This window comes from Podarcis erhardii (genome assembly GCF_964252035.2).
Source record: "Podarcis erhardii genome assembly, chromosome: 5".
NCBI classification, from domain to species: domain Eukaryota; kingdom Metazoa; phylum Chordata; class Lepidosauria; order Squamata; family Lacertidae; genus Podarcis; species Podarcis erhardii.
This window is the reverse complement of record NC_138509.1, coordinates 21,141,815-21,156,841: the sequence shown is the minus strand read 5'-3', so window position 1 is coordinate 21,156,841 and position 15,027 is coordinate 21,141,815. Positions and strand designations below refer to the sequence as shown.

The window sequence follows — 15,027 nt, the reverse complement described above, 5'->3', positions numbered from 1 at the left end:
AAGCAACGGAACAATCAGATAATGACAGTCATTCTTAGCACTTTGTGACTATTGAATATTTAACTTTTAACACCTTAGCAATACAACAGCCTTGTAAGGCAGGCCAGTGGTATCATCATCATTATTATGAGCAGACCAGAGGACTAAGACAATGCCAGAAAATGGCAAGCCCGAGATCACCTAGAGAGTTTATAGCTAAAGTGAGATTAAGAACCAGAAAGCTGTCAGCTTCCAAGCTCAGAGGTCAACCCATTGCTCACTGGGCTGTACTACCTAAGACTGCAGGTAAAAGTCCACATGCCTGAAATTTTCTTTATATAAATAGTCCCTGCACACAGAACTTTAGATGTCATGGAGAAAGGATTTAGCCTAGCTTTCTCCCTAACATGCTAGTTTTCTACGTGCAGTACAGTACCGGCAACTCCCCATTTATGCAAGCGTCATATTCCAAAGCACTGCACGTTTAAGTGAAATCGCATATTTTGGAAACGCCATTGAAAAAGCCTGCAAACACCCTCTATACCCCTGGAAACCCTTGAAAAATCCTTTAAAAAAACTAAACTCCATGACAATCCCTCCCTTCAACCCTCCTTGTTCAAACTCCAACTTTGCACAGGCCTCAAAGTCGGTGCTTATACTTGCAAAGGCTCATGGGATTTCTAGATGCTATTTTTGCGCCATTTTTGCACCCTTTCATGCCACTTCCAGGTTAGCAGCAGTGTGCGCATGCATGTGCACATGTTCCTCAAACACACGTACATGGGGAGTTGCCTGTACAGGACAGCATTAATTCATACGTGTTTGCACATTCTGAAGTGGTACACGGAATGCCTATGGAGAAGACACCACAGAACACCTAGCCTCCTGTCAGCCATATTGCTGGGCTTACCAGCAGGGGAAAGTGGTGGAACAGTGTGGACACAACAGTGGAAGCACTGGACCGGCTCCACTAATGCACTTATCCCATGCCTATTTTGACCACTGCACTGCACCAGCTAATAAACATCAACAAGGTTAACAAAATACTAGTTTGAGAGAGATGTAGCTGTTCCCTTCTTTTATCTGTAAAAAGGCATCTGTGTTTTGGGGCTCAGGCTGTGCACGTCTCATGTGCTATAGCTTCCTCCAGGAAATAAATAAACCTCTCGAGCATCCCACCCCAGCCACTATAAGCTTCCCAGAAAAGCACTTCAGCCTTAAGAACGCCAACAAAAAACAGTTTTACCATGAAACCAAGGCGCCACAGTATTAGCGTTCCTCTCGAATCCAGCACGGCGCGGAAGCTGCTCTTCTTTGAACCACTGAATAATAACTTCTCTGGAGAAAGGCCTCAGAGGCCGTTCCCAGGCTTTACTGTATTAAATGAAAAGAAAAGAAGGAGGTTAAAGTCACACGGAGATTGCTGTGCCGAAATGAAATTGCACATTATGGAATAAAAGGGATTTCTTTTCTAACCAGTCAATGAGGCAATTATGGTTTGGGAAATGCTATTCCCCACTTTCTATAGTACTCTTCAGGCTAATTAAACATGAGGTTTGATTACTTAAACATGGGGGGTGCATAAAGAAGGCACCAGGCAAGTCTTTTTGCCAAAGCTATTTCAGAACCAGGGGGCTGCCACCCAAAAGTCCATAGTAGCCACCCAACCAGGGTTCAAGAAGGTGAAGAGACAAAGCAAAGAGTAATTTTCAGGGTTCAATGAAGCAGCACACTAAAATGGTTTTGAGGCTTTTCTCCCAGTTCCTGAAAAGTGATAAGAAACCTGAGTCTATGGAAAAACCAGGCTTAGTTTGTTTTATTGGCTTTCATCCTGGAGGTGGAACAGAACCTTATCTTTTGCCCATCTTCTCCATCCAGAGCTCCTGATGTAGGAGGGCACTGTTTGCACCATTTGTCTGCATTCATGCCTCTACAGCAGCGACAAGGAACATTTTCAGTCTGAGAGCTGCATTGCCTTCTTGGGCCTGGATGCTAGCGTGGGTGGGGCAATGGATGCAAGTCCAACCATGAAAAAAACTGGTCTGTACATGTATAAGCTACAGGCATCCTGACAATTCAATGAAACATTCCAGCCAGGGGAAAACAATGGAGCAGTCAGTTATGAGTGTGATTGATGGGAGTCCTTGGGGCCAGATAAAGATGCCTGGTTGACCACATTTGTCCAGCCCAGCCCAGCCCAAGGATTTGGTTCCCTACTGCTGCTCTAGGGTGTGTTCTCTCATTCTTCCAAAGTCAACATTGGATCATTGGCTAAAGCTGCCCAGAGTGCCTAGGGCAACCTAGTCGGATGGGTGGGGTACAAGTAATAAATTGTTGTTGTTATTCCAACCCTCCTTAACCAGCCCACTGCATTATGTGGAGGGTTAGAACATTGCTCAGCCACCTGCATAGAATCCCTTGTCACCTGTGGTGACCAAGCAAGTTGTCAAATACAAGGCGATTCAAGGAGCCCAAGCCAGAATGGTAAGGCATGTGGGGAAAGCTGATCCACACATTGAGATGCCTTCACAGAAATTATAGTGTGGAACCATTCCCATGTAAACATATTCATCCATTTGACTGAACATGCTCACAAGCCTTCCTGTGATGGGAAATCCTGAATTACCAGGGCTCCTGGTAGCAAAGGTGCTTGTAAGCATGTTCAGTTGAACATGTTGTCAAGCCCCTTCTATACCTTCCCATGCAATATGGGGAAGTTGAGGTGGGTGGAGTGGGCACACCCAAAGCACGTGGGGGCATAAGGGCAGGGACAGCATGGATGTGCCTGCTCCCCCTCCCCATGTTGGAATTCAGGCTCGGTCAGAGGTATGTGCCTATCTACAGGCACCGGCTGAATTCCTTTGACCTCCCTCCGGCGACTCCCGGCAGGAATGCACGAGGTCCGTTCCGGCGATTTTCCTCAGGCTGTGAGAAAAACACACCAACTGCTTCCTCTTCTCCTCCTCCTCCCTGCATATCCCCAGGGAGGGGAATCAGACACAGACAGAAATGTAACTACATGCTTTATTCCTGTCTATAGCAGTCATACAGTCAAAGATGTCTGCTCTCTTCAACAAAACAGAGAGAAACTCCAAAACTCCACCCATGTACATCCTGTACAGGTCATATGACACACACTGAGCTCATATCCTGTGCTCAATAAGGATGGACTGCCCCTTTGTTTCCATGGCAGCAGTCACACACATCCTGTCTGGCTTTCCAGCCACAAGCAGCTGTCTGAGCTGTTAGAGCCTTTGCTTGCTGCAGCATTGCTGCTTTAGAATAACACCCCAAACCTTCTCACATTCTTCTGAATCCAAAAATAAGGCTACTGCAATGATACAGGAGATATTGCCCTGCAATCCTCAAATTCCACTAAGATGATCTAAAGATCTAAGTGTATTTTCCTGTGAGCATCAACTTTCTAGCTCTCCACAAGGATGAAGATAGCAAGGCAACCTGACTCTTTGATCATACAATAATATCACTTAAGAGATGGATAAACAGCTTTGGGTAAGTACAGAATAATTGGCATAGCCTTGTAAGGATCTTCTTGGTCTCACTTGAGTATTAAGAAAGCATTCACATCTAAATTATTGCTGAATTCCACACTAAACAGTTGCACTTTAGAACTTAAAAGGCTTAGAACTCAAAGCTGAATAATATTTAATAGCCCTTCACAGTTATTGCTTTTCTTAATGTCCTTATGACTTTATTTTGGAAGAGCCTCCTTCATCTTAAGTGGCTTGGAATAACAAAAATAACCACAGTATTGCTACAAGAAGCAACTCACCAGCAAAACATAGAGAATTCACTGCCTTTCGGAGGCTACATTTTTTTATTCCCTAATCAAGCTGGGAATGCCAGCAACCATTAGAGGCACAATTCTATATCAAAACACAGCAAGACAAAGGGATTGCTTGTCAAAGCGGAATGCAAAATGCCGAGCAGGAAGGGACTAGGGTTCCTTTTGCCCTGCTGAGCTGCCAGACTTCACAGGAGCAAAGACTGACAATTGAGAGTCTTGGTATTAAAAATGAAAATACAAATCGACGCAAAGAGACTTGCACTTACTTAGTGGAACTTTTGGTGTATGCCGTTGCACATTATAAAAAAAAAACTAACAGCATGTTCGGGTTTCCACTCGCTTGTTCATAACACCAAGACTAATTAATAATATCATATGGTGCCATGTAAACCCAAGAGGAGCCACTGATAAAACTTTGCCTAACTCCATCTGCTATGTCGGATTGTTTTTCACTGCTGGAAACCCACAGAACTTACCAGACAGGCAAGGGATCAATAAAAATACAATCAGAGGGGGCATTAATTTGGCCAAAAGAAAACTCACAACTAAGTTGAAATGGATTTTGTAAAGAAATTCTCAACCACAACCTGACTTGCTTCATTTGCTGCATTCTTGATTACGAAGATTTCTGATTTTTTTAGTTTTAGAGGAAAATGGTGCAGAAGTACTGAACTGTACAAGGGCCCTCAGATAGGGACTCTGTCCATAAAACCCAGGTGCTTTACAGCCTGCATTGGCAAAGCTACGTTTGCCTGTGGTCCACTCCTAATACTCAGCTTGCTTGGTGATGTGGTATGTGAACTACTGTATGTATGGCAGACACGGCAGCTATGGAGTGGAAGCAAACTCAAGGAACTCTAGATTGTGGTTTAAGCAGGCATTGATGTCTTTCTTTAAGCATACAAAAGTCTCTCTGTCTGGAATGTGAGAAGCAGAAATGATAATGCCTTAGTTGGAGGTCAGGCCGTGCACCAGTCTGAAGAATGTACAGGATTTATAGCTCCTTGCTGTTAAGTAAATTCCCCTGCTTAAAAAAATTGAAGCAGTGACTATTGTTGACATTGTCATAGCTGGAGGTAACACAATGTGCCAACATGAAGAGCTTGTTACTTCTTAATGTTAAGCAGATCCCTCTGCTTAAAAATAAATAAAAATAAGCAAGGTGCCAGTTTGTTGATGACATTGGTATAATTAAGAGGCATCTAAAAGGAATCCATATAATCTTATGCCATAATACATTAGTTAGTTTTTAAGGTGTCCCAAGATTGATTGTTTATGCTGTAACATATGGACATGATCAACTCTCTGCAAAAAGTAACCACTACCTTAAAATGCACTGATATTTAAAATTGTTGGTTTGCCATTTAATTCTGAATGCATTCCAGAGCAATGTTGTCAAGAATCTTGCTTCCTCCGCTGCCTCTTCCCATGGGGAAACCAGAAAAGGCCTCCATATAGGAGTCAACAGCCTCCATATAGGAGTCATAACATGTCAGTTAGGCCTGGGTCGTCTTATTAATACAAACAAACCTGGTTGATACCGTCATGGTGAATGCTGGAATGGGACAGGCGTCATTCAGCTTTGCTTCTGGCTCGATATTCAGACCAGCGGCCTGGAACAGGTTACTGAGACCCGCCACTTTTCCTTTCTGGATTGCCCGCAAGGATTGCCGCCGGTACTCATCCCGGGCCCGGCGTGCTTTATGGCTCCTTTCCTCATCCGCAGCTTTTGAGCGACGTACTGTAGGGATGTGGAAGGAGAGACTCGTCAGAGTGTCTTTGCTTTTTTCAGCAAGCCAGAACATGCAGTTCTAAGTTGAAAGGTAACATGTCAGCAACATGGAAAGCCATCGAATCCCAACACATCAAGGTGAGGCTGGAAGACCTTCTATACCTAATAGAAAAATAACACATAACATTCCACAAATAAGGCACCAAGGGTCAAACTTTATATTGTTTGGCTAAGCCACAATGACATGCTCACCTCACCTTACCAGCTTGCTTGCTTTTTTCTGTACAGAGACTTTTTAATATAACTGTGGGTTTAGAGCAGGAGTTGCCAACACAGTGCACGTGGGCACTATAAAGACTTTCATTGGCATCCATGGGCAGGTGCTCCAGAATCTGTGCTTCCATTTCCAAAAATGTAAGCCACTAGCCCTCCTAAAAATAAAGTTATGGAACCAAAATGTGCATGCCCCTTTCTAAATGATTTCTGTGAAATGAACTAGCCTGTGTTTTCAGCCAATGAGTAAAGTCAGAAACTGTGATTCACAAGTGAGTTGTTTTAATGCCAGGCAGTAGGAATCCCTGAGGTCAGTAGCATAGCATGTGGGGCCAAGGGGGCCATGGCCCCAGACACAAAATTCTGAGGTGACACAAGCAGGTGCCCCCATGCAAGTGCCGGTTTCTGCAGGGATCCCCATCCCACTGTGTTGAAGGCAGCTGAGCAGCCCAGGTTCACAGTGAGTGGGCATGGACAGAGGAAGGCAGGCAAGCCCAGCCCAGAGCTCCTTTCTGTGGGCGTTGGAGGGATTCACCCACCAAGGGCCGCAGCAGCTGGCTGGGGTCCTCTCAGGACAGACAGACCCCCACTTGGCTCTGGTGGGGGGGGTGCTTTGCGGATGTCAGCAGCTTGCCTGCCCTGGGCACCAGCAACACACGCTACATCACTGCCTGAGGTGCTAAAGTGCTGCATCTTTGCCTCCCCTTTAGTACATTTTTTTCTGCTTCTGTCTTATTTTATAGTGCTTGGGATCACCATAGTTTGTCCTTCCTTTTCCCCTAGCAACCAGGATGCATCTTTTCTATTGGGGGGAATGAGGGATTTGTTTTCAATTCGATATGAACCTGCCTAATTCACATGTCTCGAACTAACACACAAACCAAATTGCAGCTCTGCTATGAAACGGGCACTTCTTTGAATTTTGCTACCAGCTCCTGAAGGGATCATCAGTCAGCCTGAGAGGATTCTGTTGCTGTATATTTTATCCCAAATATTTGCTTTGGTCTTTTATAATTATAACCCACCTTGGGTGCCTTGGCAGAAAAGCACTGTATGAATGCAATAAATGAGTAAATGAGGCAAAATTTCATTGAAAAAAAATGTAGACAGAAATTGGGGCTAGGGTCTAAAATGGAGAATGCATTACTGGCACAGGAAAAACAAGTGCAGAATAATCCTAACAGCAAAACATATTGGCTGCTCTGATAGGATTTCTAACCACAAGTTCTTTGATAAAGATGTGAACGAATTCCTACTGTGTTGGGAATGAACTTGAGCAAGTCGCATCATTTGGGACAGATTAGGAGATCTCCATATTTTATGGCCTCCTTTGCTTTTCTGAAGAGCAGTGAGTCACAGGGCTAGGCTTGGATGTATATTATAAGAATGTCGTATGAATATGCATCACATTTTTTTAATGATTTGCTCCAGCTGCTAGCTTGTTAATAGTCCTTGGTCTGTAGCTAATTTGGGAACAACTCGCAATAAATATTCAAGATAGAAATGGTATTTGACTGCAAACATTGCACGGTATGTTTCTGTTCTTCAGTTGAAGGGGGGGTAATTCTTGGAAAACAGGAAAACACGCAAGCTGAGATCGCATCAATGAAAATTCAAGTAGTGCATGCCTATTATCCATGCACTGGCAAAATGCCCATCATTATGACAGGTGCCATGTGTGCAGAGGGAAGAAATGGCACACCACAGTGCATTTCTGTGCGATCTACGAACAGACACATCTCTCCAGGAGCGCAAGTGAGAGCCAAAGTCAGGTGTTGCCCTGATCGCACCAGCATGCTCACAAGTGCAATGTTTTGCTATTCTCCAAAGAAGCATAAGGCAGCCATTTGTGGCCAGGGGGCCATCTCACCCTCAGGACTGTGGGCTTGGATCTCATCTATAAGCTCCCTACTGGGGTCAAGAAGGAAGACATCACCACCATGTCTTACTTGTGAGAACCAGAGGAATCTGGCTGGGCGAATGTTATCATGCCAGACCTTGCTTGGACCCAGCAATGAAATGAAGCGCTGGTGTCCACATTTGAGAAATGCCCATGTAACATAGTTTGCTTTTTTTAGCACTAACAGGCTATATATTTCAATTACCTATAGAAGAATGGTGTTGTTCTTTGTTTGGCTCAACGAAAGGAACCACAGCAGTGAATTAAACTGAACACTAAAATTAGTAACGCTTCGCCTATTGACTTGGCAATAAATAGCGGTGGGATGATGAGATGAATCCCCATTCTGTTGGAAATTCCATCTACTAAATAAATTAGTAGTGTCATCAATATCATTGCAAGTTCACCCTCCACAGCAGCTGTGCTAGCAATGCGCCTCTTCGACCCCCCCGACCCCTGGCACTGCTGAGCACAGCCGCTGACTTGGTGGTGGCAAGACATGATGGGACCTGGCGCTGCTCCTAATGGATAATTTGGCTCCCGCAGTCAGCACATAATAGCAAAACGACGCAAACACTGACATCGCTGCATCTTCCTGGCCTCTGATGCTGGTGGACAGAAGTCAGGTTGGCATTGCCCTACAGTTGAGGGGTAACAACAGGGCATGATTAGTCCATACAGTCTTGGATGATATGAAGGCACAAGCCTGAGATACAAGCAAGGACCAGAGGTGTTATTTCAGTAATGGGGCAAGACTCCTCACAGCATAAGTTAAAACACAATAAACAGATATATTAAAAAGAAAACAAGTGTGACCCAAGTAAAACCAGCATTGAAAACATGGATGGAAGATTGATATAAAATGGTGATAGAGAACTATAGATAGATATAACTGTGTTTTATGAGGATCATGAATATTGTATTTCGTATTTTCTTTTTTCTATATTACTCTTTTCTTTTGATCCTTTTATTATCTTTGTATAAGAGAGTTTGGATTTGATTTCCTAATATGTTAAAAACCTCTAATAAAATTCTACAGTGGCACCTTGGTTCTCAAACTTACTCCATTCCAGAAGTCCATTCCAAAACCAAAGCATTCCCAAACCAAGGCGTGCTTTACCACAGAAAGTAATGCAAAATGGATTAATCTGTTCCAGACTTTTAAAAACAACCCCTAAAACAGCAATTTAACATGAATTTTACTATCTAACAAGACCATTGATCCATAAAATGAAAGCAATAAACAATGTACTGGAGTCACATAATCAATCAATCAGTAGCTGAACTGGGTTCCACACAGTCACAAAAACAAAACAAAAGAGACACAAAAGAGCCACAAAACTGCAAAAAGAGCCACAAAACCGCAAAATAAATAGTAAAATCAGGCAAACCTCAGCAAACACTCAAAATGGAAGCATCACACTCAAAACCTCAGCAAACACTCAAAATGGAAGCATCACACTCAAACTGGAAGCATAACACTCAAAACAGAGCACGTTCGGCTTCCAAAAAAAGTTCGCAACCCGGAACACTTACTTCCGGATTTTCAGTGTTTGGGTTCCAAGTTGTCTTAGTACCAAGGCGTTTGAGAACCAAGGTACCACTGTACTACAAAACACAAAAACATACACACAAACAAAAATACAACACCCACCCTCAGAAGACTCTGCCAGTTAGTTGCCAATGCCTGTCAGAACAAAACAGTCTTTGCCTGCTATTGAAAGCAAACCAGAGCGATACCAGCTTAGCTTCCCATGGAAGGGAGTTCCACGATCTGGGAGCAGCCTCCAAGAAGGCCATCCTTCTTTCTTAGGAGGGAGAAATGGGTCAGTGGTCTCTCATTTAGGTCTAGACCTCCCCTTTCAGTGGTGATACAGTTACCACTTCTCTCAAGTAATGAGATAAGGCTTTTTACTATTATTGAAGATATATTTTTATTTTACAGTTACCAAGTTCCTGTCTCCCCACTCCCCCATATATCCACACAGGATCACTTATAAAAGGGCAGAAATCACGTGACACCCAGATATAGCTCAGTTGGCAGAGCATGAGACTCCTTATCTCAGGGTCACAGGTTTGAGCCCCACGTTGGGCAAAAGATTTTTGAATTGCAGTGGGTTGGCCTAATTGACCCTTGTGGTCCCTTCCAACCCTATTATTCTGTGTAACCCCAATGACAGAAATCAGGCAATCCCAATACTAAGGTTCCTTCCAAGTCTGCTTCAAGAGACAGTATCTCCTTTTCAGCAACAGGGCTTAGAATTATTCCTGAAATAATCAGTATCCCACCCCCCACCCCCATTGATTAGAAGCCAGGTACAATTATAGTTAATGGGAATATCATTTGTCACATGCAAAATTAATTTGGTTCAAAGTGACCTGATCTCATATGAATGGCAGGTCACGGTCCTTAGGTAATTGACATTCAATAAATTATTCCAAATTCTATGAATAAGGTTGTATTCATAGATAATGTGGCCCCTGCTATAACACAACTGAGACCCACAACGGCACTCAACGCAAGGCAGCGTTACTTTGGTTGTTACTTTGTAAAGTGCTTAACATTTAACCAGATCACAGCAGAAAATTAAAACAAATCACAAGCCCGTGCCCAAAAGTTTGCAATCTAAACAAATACAACACAAAGGGAATCAGAAGGACGAGAAATGGGATCCTCCTAAATCGAGGGTCGTGGTTACGCTTGGGACCCTTCAGCCACCCCCATGGGGTGTGTTGTTGCTAGGCGTGGCCCAAGCCTTATCTGTTGGGCCCCGGGATCGCGCTTGGCTGTTTGGGCCAATGGAGTGAGTGGCATGATCCTGGGGACCTATAAATGCAGCAGCACGCTGGGGGTGGGGCACTTGCTTCACGCTGCTGAACACCCGCCCTCCCTCCCTATTTTAGGCGCTGCTGTTTTGGCCTTGCTTTGGATTGGGTCGCCTGCTTTGGAGCAGGGGCTGGGTAGGAATTTTTCCATTTGGCAGATTGGCTTTAGCCACTTGGTTTTCGCCTACCCCCTTAGCAATCATCAGAACTTTGTAAGGTTTGGCGGTTAGGCATTGGTTTATAGAAATGTGCGGGAGGGGAGGTGTGGCCATCACCTGCCCCTCCAGAAATAGGTTAAAGGAATCTGGGTGTCCTGGATCTTGTCCAAAGTCCGCTTGAGGGGCTAGGGCCATGCCAGGACCACAGGAACCTCAGGGTGAGCTTCAATTGATCTTTTTCAATTGACTGTTGTTGCTCCCTCATTTGGTGTTTACTCTTTCAGACTGCCAGTCAGAGAGGCAGGAGTCAGTTCCTGACCAATGCCTAGGCCAATACCGCTCAATTTGTCTTGTAATCAATAAAGCTGTGGCCTAAATTTTGCCCAAATACTTAAACTAAAATTATGTGTCCATTTGAAGTTATTTAATGGGAAATGGCTTGGGGGCCTCGGGATGCAACATTATATATTGGGAATGCCAGTTTGAACTTATTAAGCACATAAAAATAATCAAGCATGCATCCTTACTCCTCCCTCGCCAGAGGTAGTGAAATTCCTCCCTGGTGCCCTGAATATGGCAACCGACTTCATCTATAGCAAGATCAGATCCAACCTACCCACTGAAGTGGGTGTTCGAAGCACAACAATCGGGAGGGACGGTGGGAGACCCAAGAAAGGTATGCAGTGGGCCCACCTTTATTCCTGGGGTCAATCAGGCAACCAATCCATTGGCCAATCTGGCAGGCAGGCTCACCTGGAATCTTTCCAGCCACAGGGAAAGGCCTGTTACATCTCCCTCTGGTGGGAAGACACAGCACAGGGACTGCTTTGGCAGCAGGCTGGCCCTATTCCTCAACACCACACTACTGTGGAGATAGGCGGAATTATTAAACCACTCTGGGATTTATAGCTCAGTGAGTGGAATAGGGGTCTCTTAACAACTCTCATCCCCCTTAAGAAACTACGGTTCCTAGGTTTCCTCAACAGGCTTCCTCAAACTCGGCCCTCCAGATGTTTTGGGACTACAGTTCCCATCATCCCTGACCACTGGTCCTGCTAGCTAAGGATCATAGGAGTTGTAGGCCAAAAACATCTGGAAGGCCAAGTTTGAGGAAGCCTGCCTCAAGAGAAGCCACTGTACAAAGTGGGATGATACTGCTTTAAATGTATAGTGCAGATGGGACCTTAGATACAGACAACTCAGAAATACTAAGAATAAAGTGCAGGATTAATATCTTTTCACATGATCTCTCAACCATGTGAACCGTACCTGTAGTCTGAAGTGGTACAGCCCCAGCAAAAGTTTGCTCATCTTCTGGTTTTTTGGTTTTTTAAAAAATAATTAGGCTAGAGTCTGAGGTTTAAAACCAGTAAATTCCACTTATTACTACTAGTTTCACTTTCCCTTGACTAGGATTCTCAACACACCAATATATTTCTCTTCCAGGACTAAAGTGAAGAATACAATGATGATGCAGATAAAATTCACTTTCATATTGCTTTTTTCTGGTGCTTTTTATTAGCATTCTTCATAAACCCAAAAATGAAAATGAAATGAGATAAGGTGGTTATGCATTTTATTGGGCCAACTAATTTGTTTTGTATTCTTTGAGACCCAGTAAGTAGCAATAAGCTAGCACAAGATTCATAAACAAGAACTCACCAAGGAAAATGGAAAATACGCAGAAAATCACATCAGTCCAGCAAAAACAACACTGAAAGCTCAAAACTGGAGCAAAGTGTTAAAATTCCTGTAAGATCAACAGGAGAGGTGTTGCTTCTCCAACCCCCCACTCCTCTTGTTGTCTGACTCCAGATTCCCATCATCTTGGAGCATGAATAATGGTGTTACGGTCAAGGTGGTAGGAAATGCAGTTACCAGCGTTTGTAGGGCCACAGGTTCCCCATCCCTGATCTAAGCTATTAAAGCTCTTTCTTCCTGTTGAGCCATTTAGAAAGGCACCATGTTTTTGTCCTTTCTAATCCTACCAGTTCTTCCGGATCACAATGCTTTCCGTTCAAGGCCCGACTCACAAATCATACGGCATCACACTGCCGTTTTCTCAGGCTAAACCAAGATCTCGGCATCATTTAAAACCCTCTGCCGGTTAAAATTTACTCACGTTGTTCTTCCCATTCATGGTCTTCCTTTTCATTCTGCGGGCTATACTGCTGGGCTTGCTTGAGGCTCAGGTACAGCTCTTGAGCTCTGCGCTCCTCCTGTTGCCGTATCTGCTCTTCACCTCTTTGCCTCTCTTCTTCCTCTCTTTTCTAAAACAATAAAAAAGGATGGAGGGAATCAAACAGCAAATAAGGAAACTTCCTATGCGGGCGCCACTACCGAGAAGGCCCTTTGTCTGGTTCCCTGTAACCTCACTTCTCGCAATGGGGGAACCACCAGAAGGCCCTCGGCGTTGGATCTCAGTGTCCAGGCTGAACAATGGGGGTGGAGACGCTCCTTCAGGTATACAGGACCAAGGCCGTTTAGGACTTTAAAGGTCAGCACCAACACTTTGAATTGTGCTCGGAAATGTACTGGGAGCCAATGCAGATCTCTCAGGACCGGTGTTATGTGGTCCCAGCGGCCACTCCCAGTCACCAGTCTAGCTGCCACATTCTGGATTAATTGCAGTTTCCGGGTCACCTTCAAAGGTAGCCCCACGTAGAGCGCATTGTAGTAGTCCAAGCGGGGGGAAATGAGAACGAAGAGCAAAGAAATAAATACTGGAAAGGAAGTATGCAGCCTCTCACTTCTCTAATTGTCCAAGACTTTCTGGAGAGAAAGCAATCCTATTGTTTGGAAATTACCGTATATACCTGAGTATAAGCTGACCCGAATATAAGCCAAGGCACCTAATTTTACCACAAAAAAGGGAAAAATTATTGACTCGAGTATAAGCCGGTTCACCACACCATAAACCTCCTGGTGGGCCGGAGTGCGCGTGTGTACACGCGCATGTGCACACGGCAGAGGGGGCTTCTCTCTCCCCCCCAGCCCCTCCTGTCCCCCTGCCTACCAGAGGCTGGTGGTGGCAGCGGTGGAGGAAGAACAAGCAGCCCAAAAGGGGTGGGACCCTCACTCGAGTACAAGCCGGGGGGGCTTTTTCAGCATAAAAAAATGTGCTGAAAAGTCGGCTTATACATGAGTATATACGGTAAGTCCCATTGCACAAGATGGTGGCATGCCATTGAGTAAAGACAAGACAGACACAGGGCTCCTGGGGTCCTTGCTTCAAACAAGGACAAATAAATGAGCTGCATTTATATCTGTGCAAATGTAATGTCAGGAGTGTGCCCTAACTCTACGCAGTTTGGCATAAAAGTTTCCACTAATTGCTGTATCCACATACAAACCAGATGAGCTGTTGACAGCAGAGAAATACAAGAGGCTGTGCAGGAGTCTTAAGAAATTGCTTTGTTTCTATGAAGAGCGTTGCCTTTTTGTTTCTTAACAGCTTGGTTCTCAGCGCTGTTGCACCTTGAGAGATGCTGGGTGTGTAGTGGGAGTTTTAGCACTGTCAACATTCAAAGATCTTTCAAAAGAAGATCCTACACTGTTCCTTCCTGACCTTTAAAATACCAGCAAGTGCTCAGGTTGCTTCACTGCTCAGAGACAAACATTTTTTTTTATTTAAGAATACGGTTAAGGAGAGTTGGCACTTTCTATTAGTAAGGAGAGGGGAAGAAAATAAACAAAGACAGGTGTCTTAGGCTTCACAAGGATGGTTTCGCTAGATGGTTTCTGCCCAATGACATTTCAAAAATGAATGGAATAAAGTAAGCAATTTGCTAATTATAGGCAATTATGATATTCAAGGAATAATTGGAAAGAGTGCAACTTTCTACCTTTGGGAAGTAATCAAGGTGTTATTCCAGGTGGTCTGAATACCATTATAAGGGCGACATCTCGTTCAGCTTCAGTTAAGTAGGTATCATGAAATTTCGTACTTGCTGTTTATATCAGCTGGGAACTCAGCAACTTGTTTTACTGAGGAGGTTGGTGCATGATGAGACCCATGAAAGTTAACAACACCCTGCAGAGTTTCCAGGCCAAACCCTAAGAGGGTCTCTCTCCCTTTAAGGTAGTTGTTCCTCAACCTTTTAATGCCCAGGGAAAAAATATTTGAGGCATACTCGACACAATGCAAAACTTAGTTAGCTTCTTTATCATCTCTAAGAATAATAGGTAGACGTCCTTCTCACAATCCTGGGATAGCCCAGTTCACTGCCTTCAGCCTTCCAGTCAATCATGGTCCAGAGACAACCTGCACTTTCTGGGCAACAGACATAGAAAAGATTGCATAAGGAAGCCTACAGAACATCCTTCCTAGAGGTTATGTCTTTTCCCTTCC

At 44.2% G+C, this 15,027-nt stretch overlaps 1 protein-coding gene across 6 annotated transcripts in view; it reads right to left on the bottom strand.

Annotated features, from left to right (window-relative positions):
- SH2D4B (SH2 domain containing 4B) overlaps nt 1–15,027 on the bottom strand; it is an 80,795-nt gene that overhangs the window by 33,377 nt on the left and 32,391 nt on the right. For all 6 annotated transcript variants that reach the window (XM_081861253.1, XM_081861256.1, XM_081861252.1 and 3 more), the window contains 3 exons: nt 12,799–12,946; nt 5,318–5,528; nt 1,226–1,353 (listed from right to left, as the gene is read on the bottom strand). In XM_081861253.1, the coding sequence (XP_081717379.1) occupies nt 1,226–1,353; nt 5,318–5,528; nt 12,799–12,946 (487 nt within the window). The remainder of the gene's footprint in view (nt 1–1,225; nt 1,354–5,317; nt 5,529–12,798; nt 12,947–15,027) is intronic.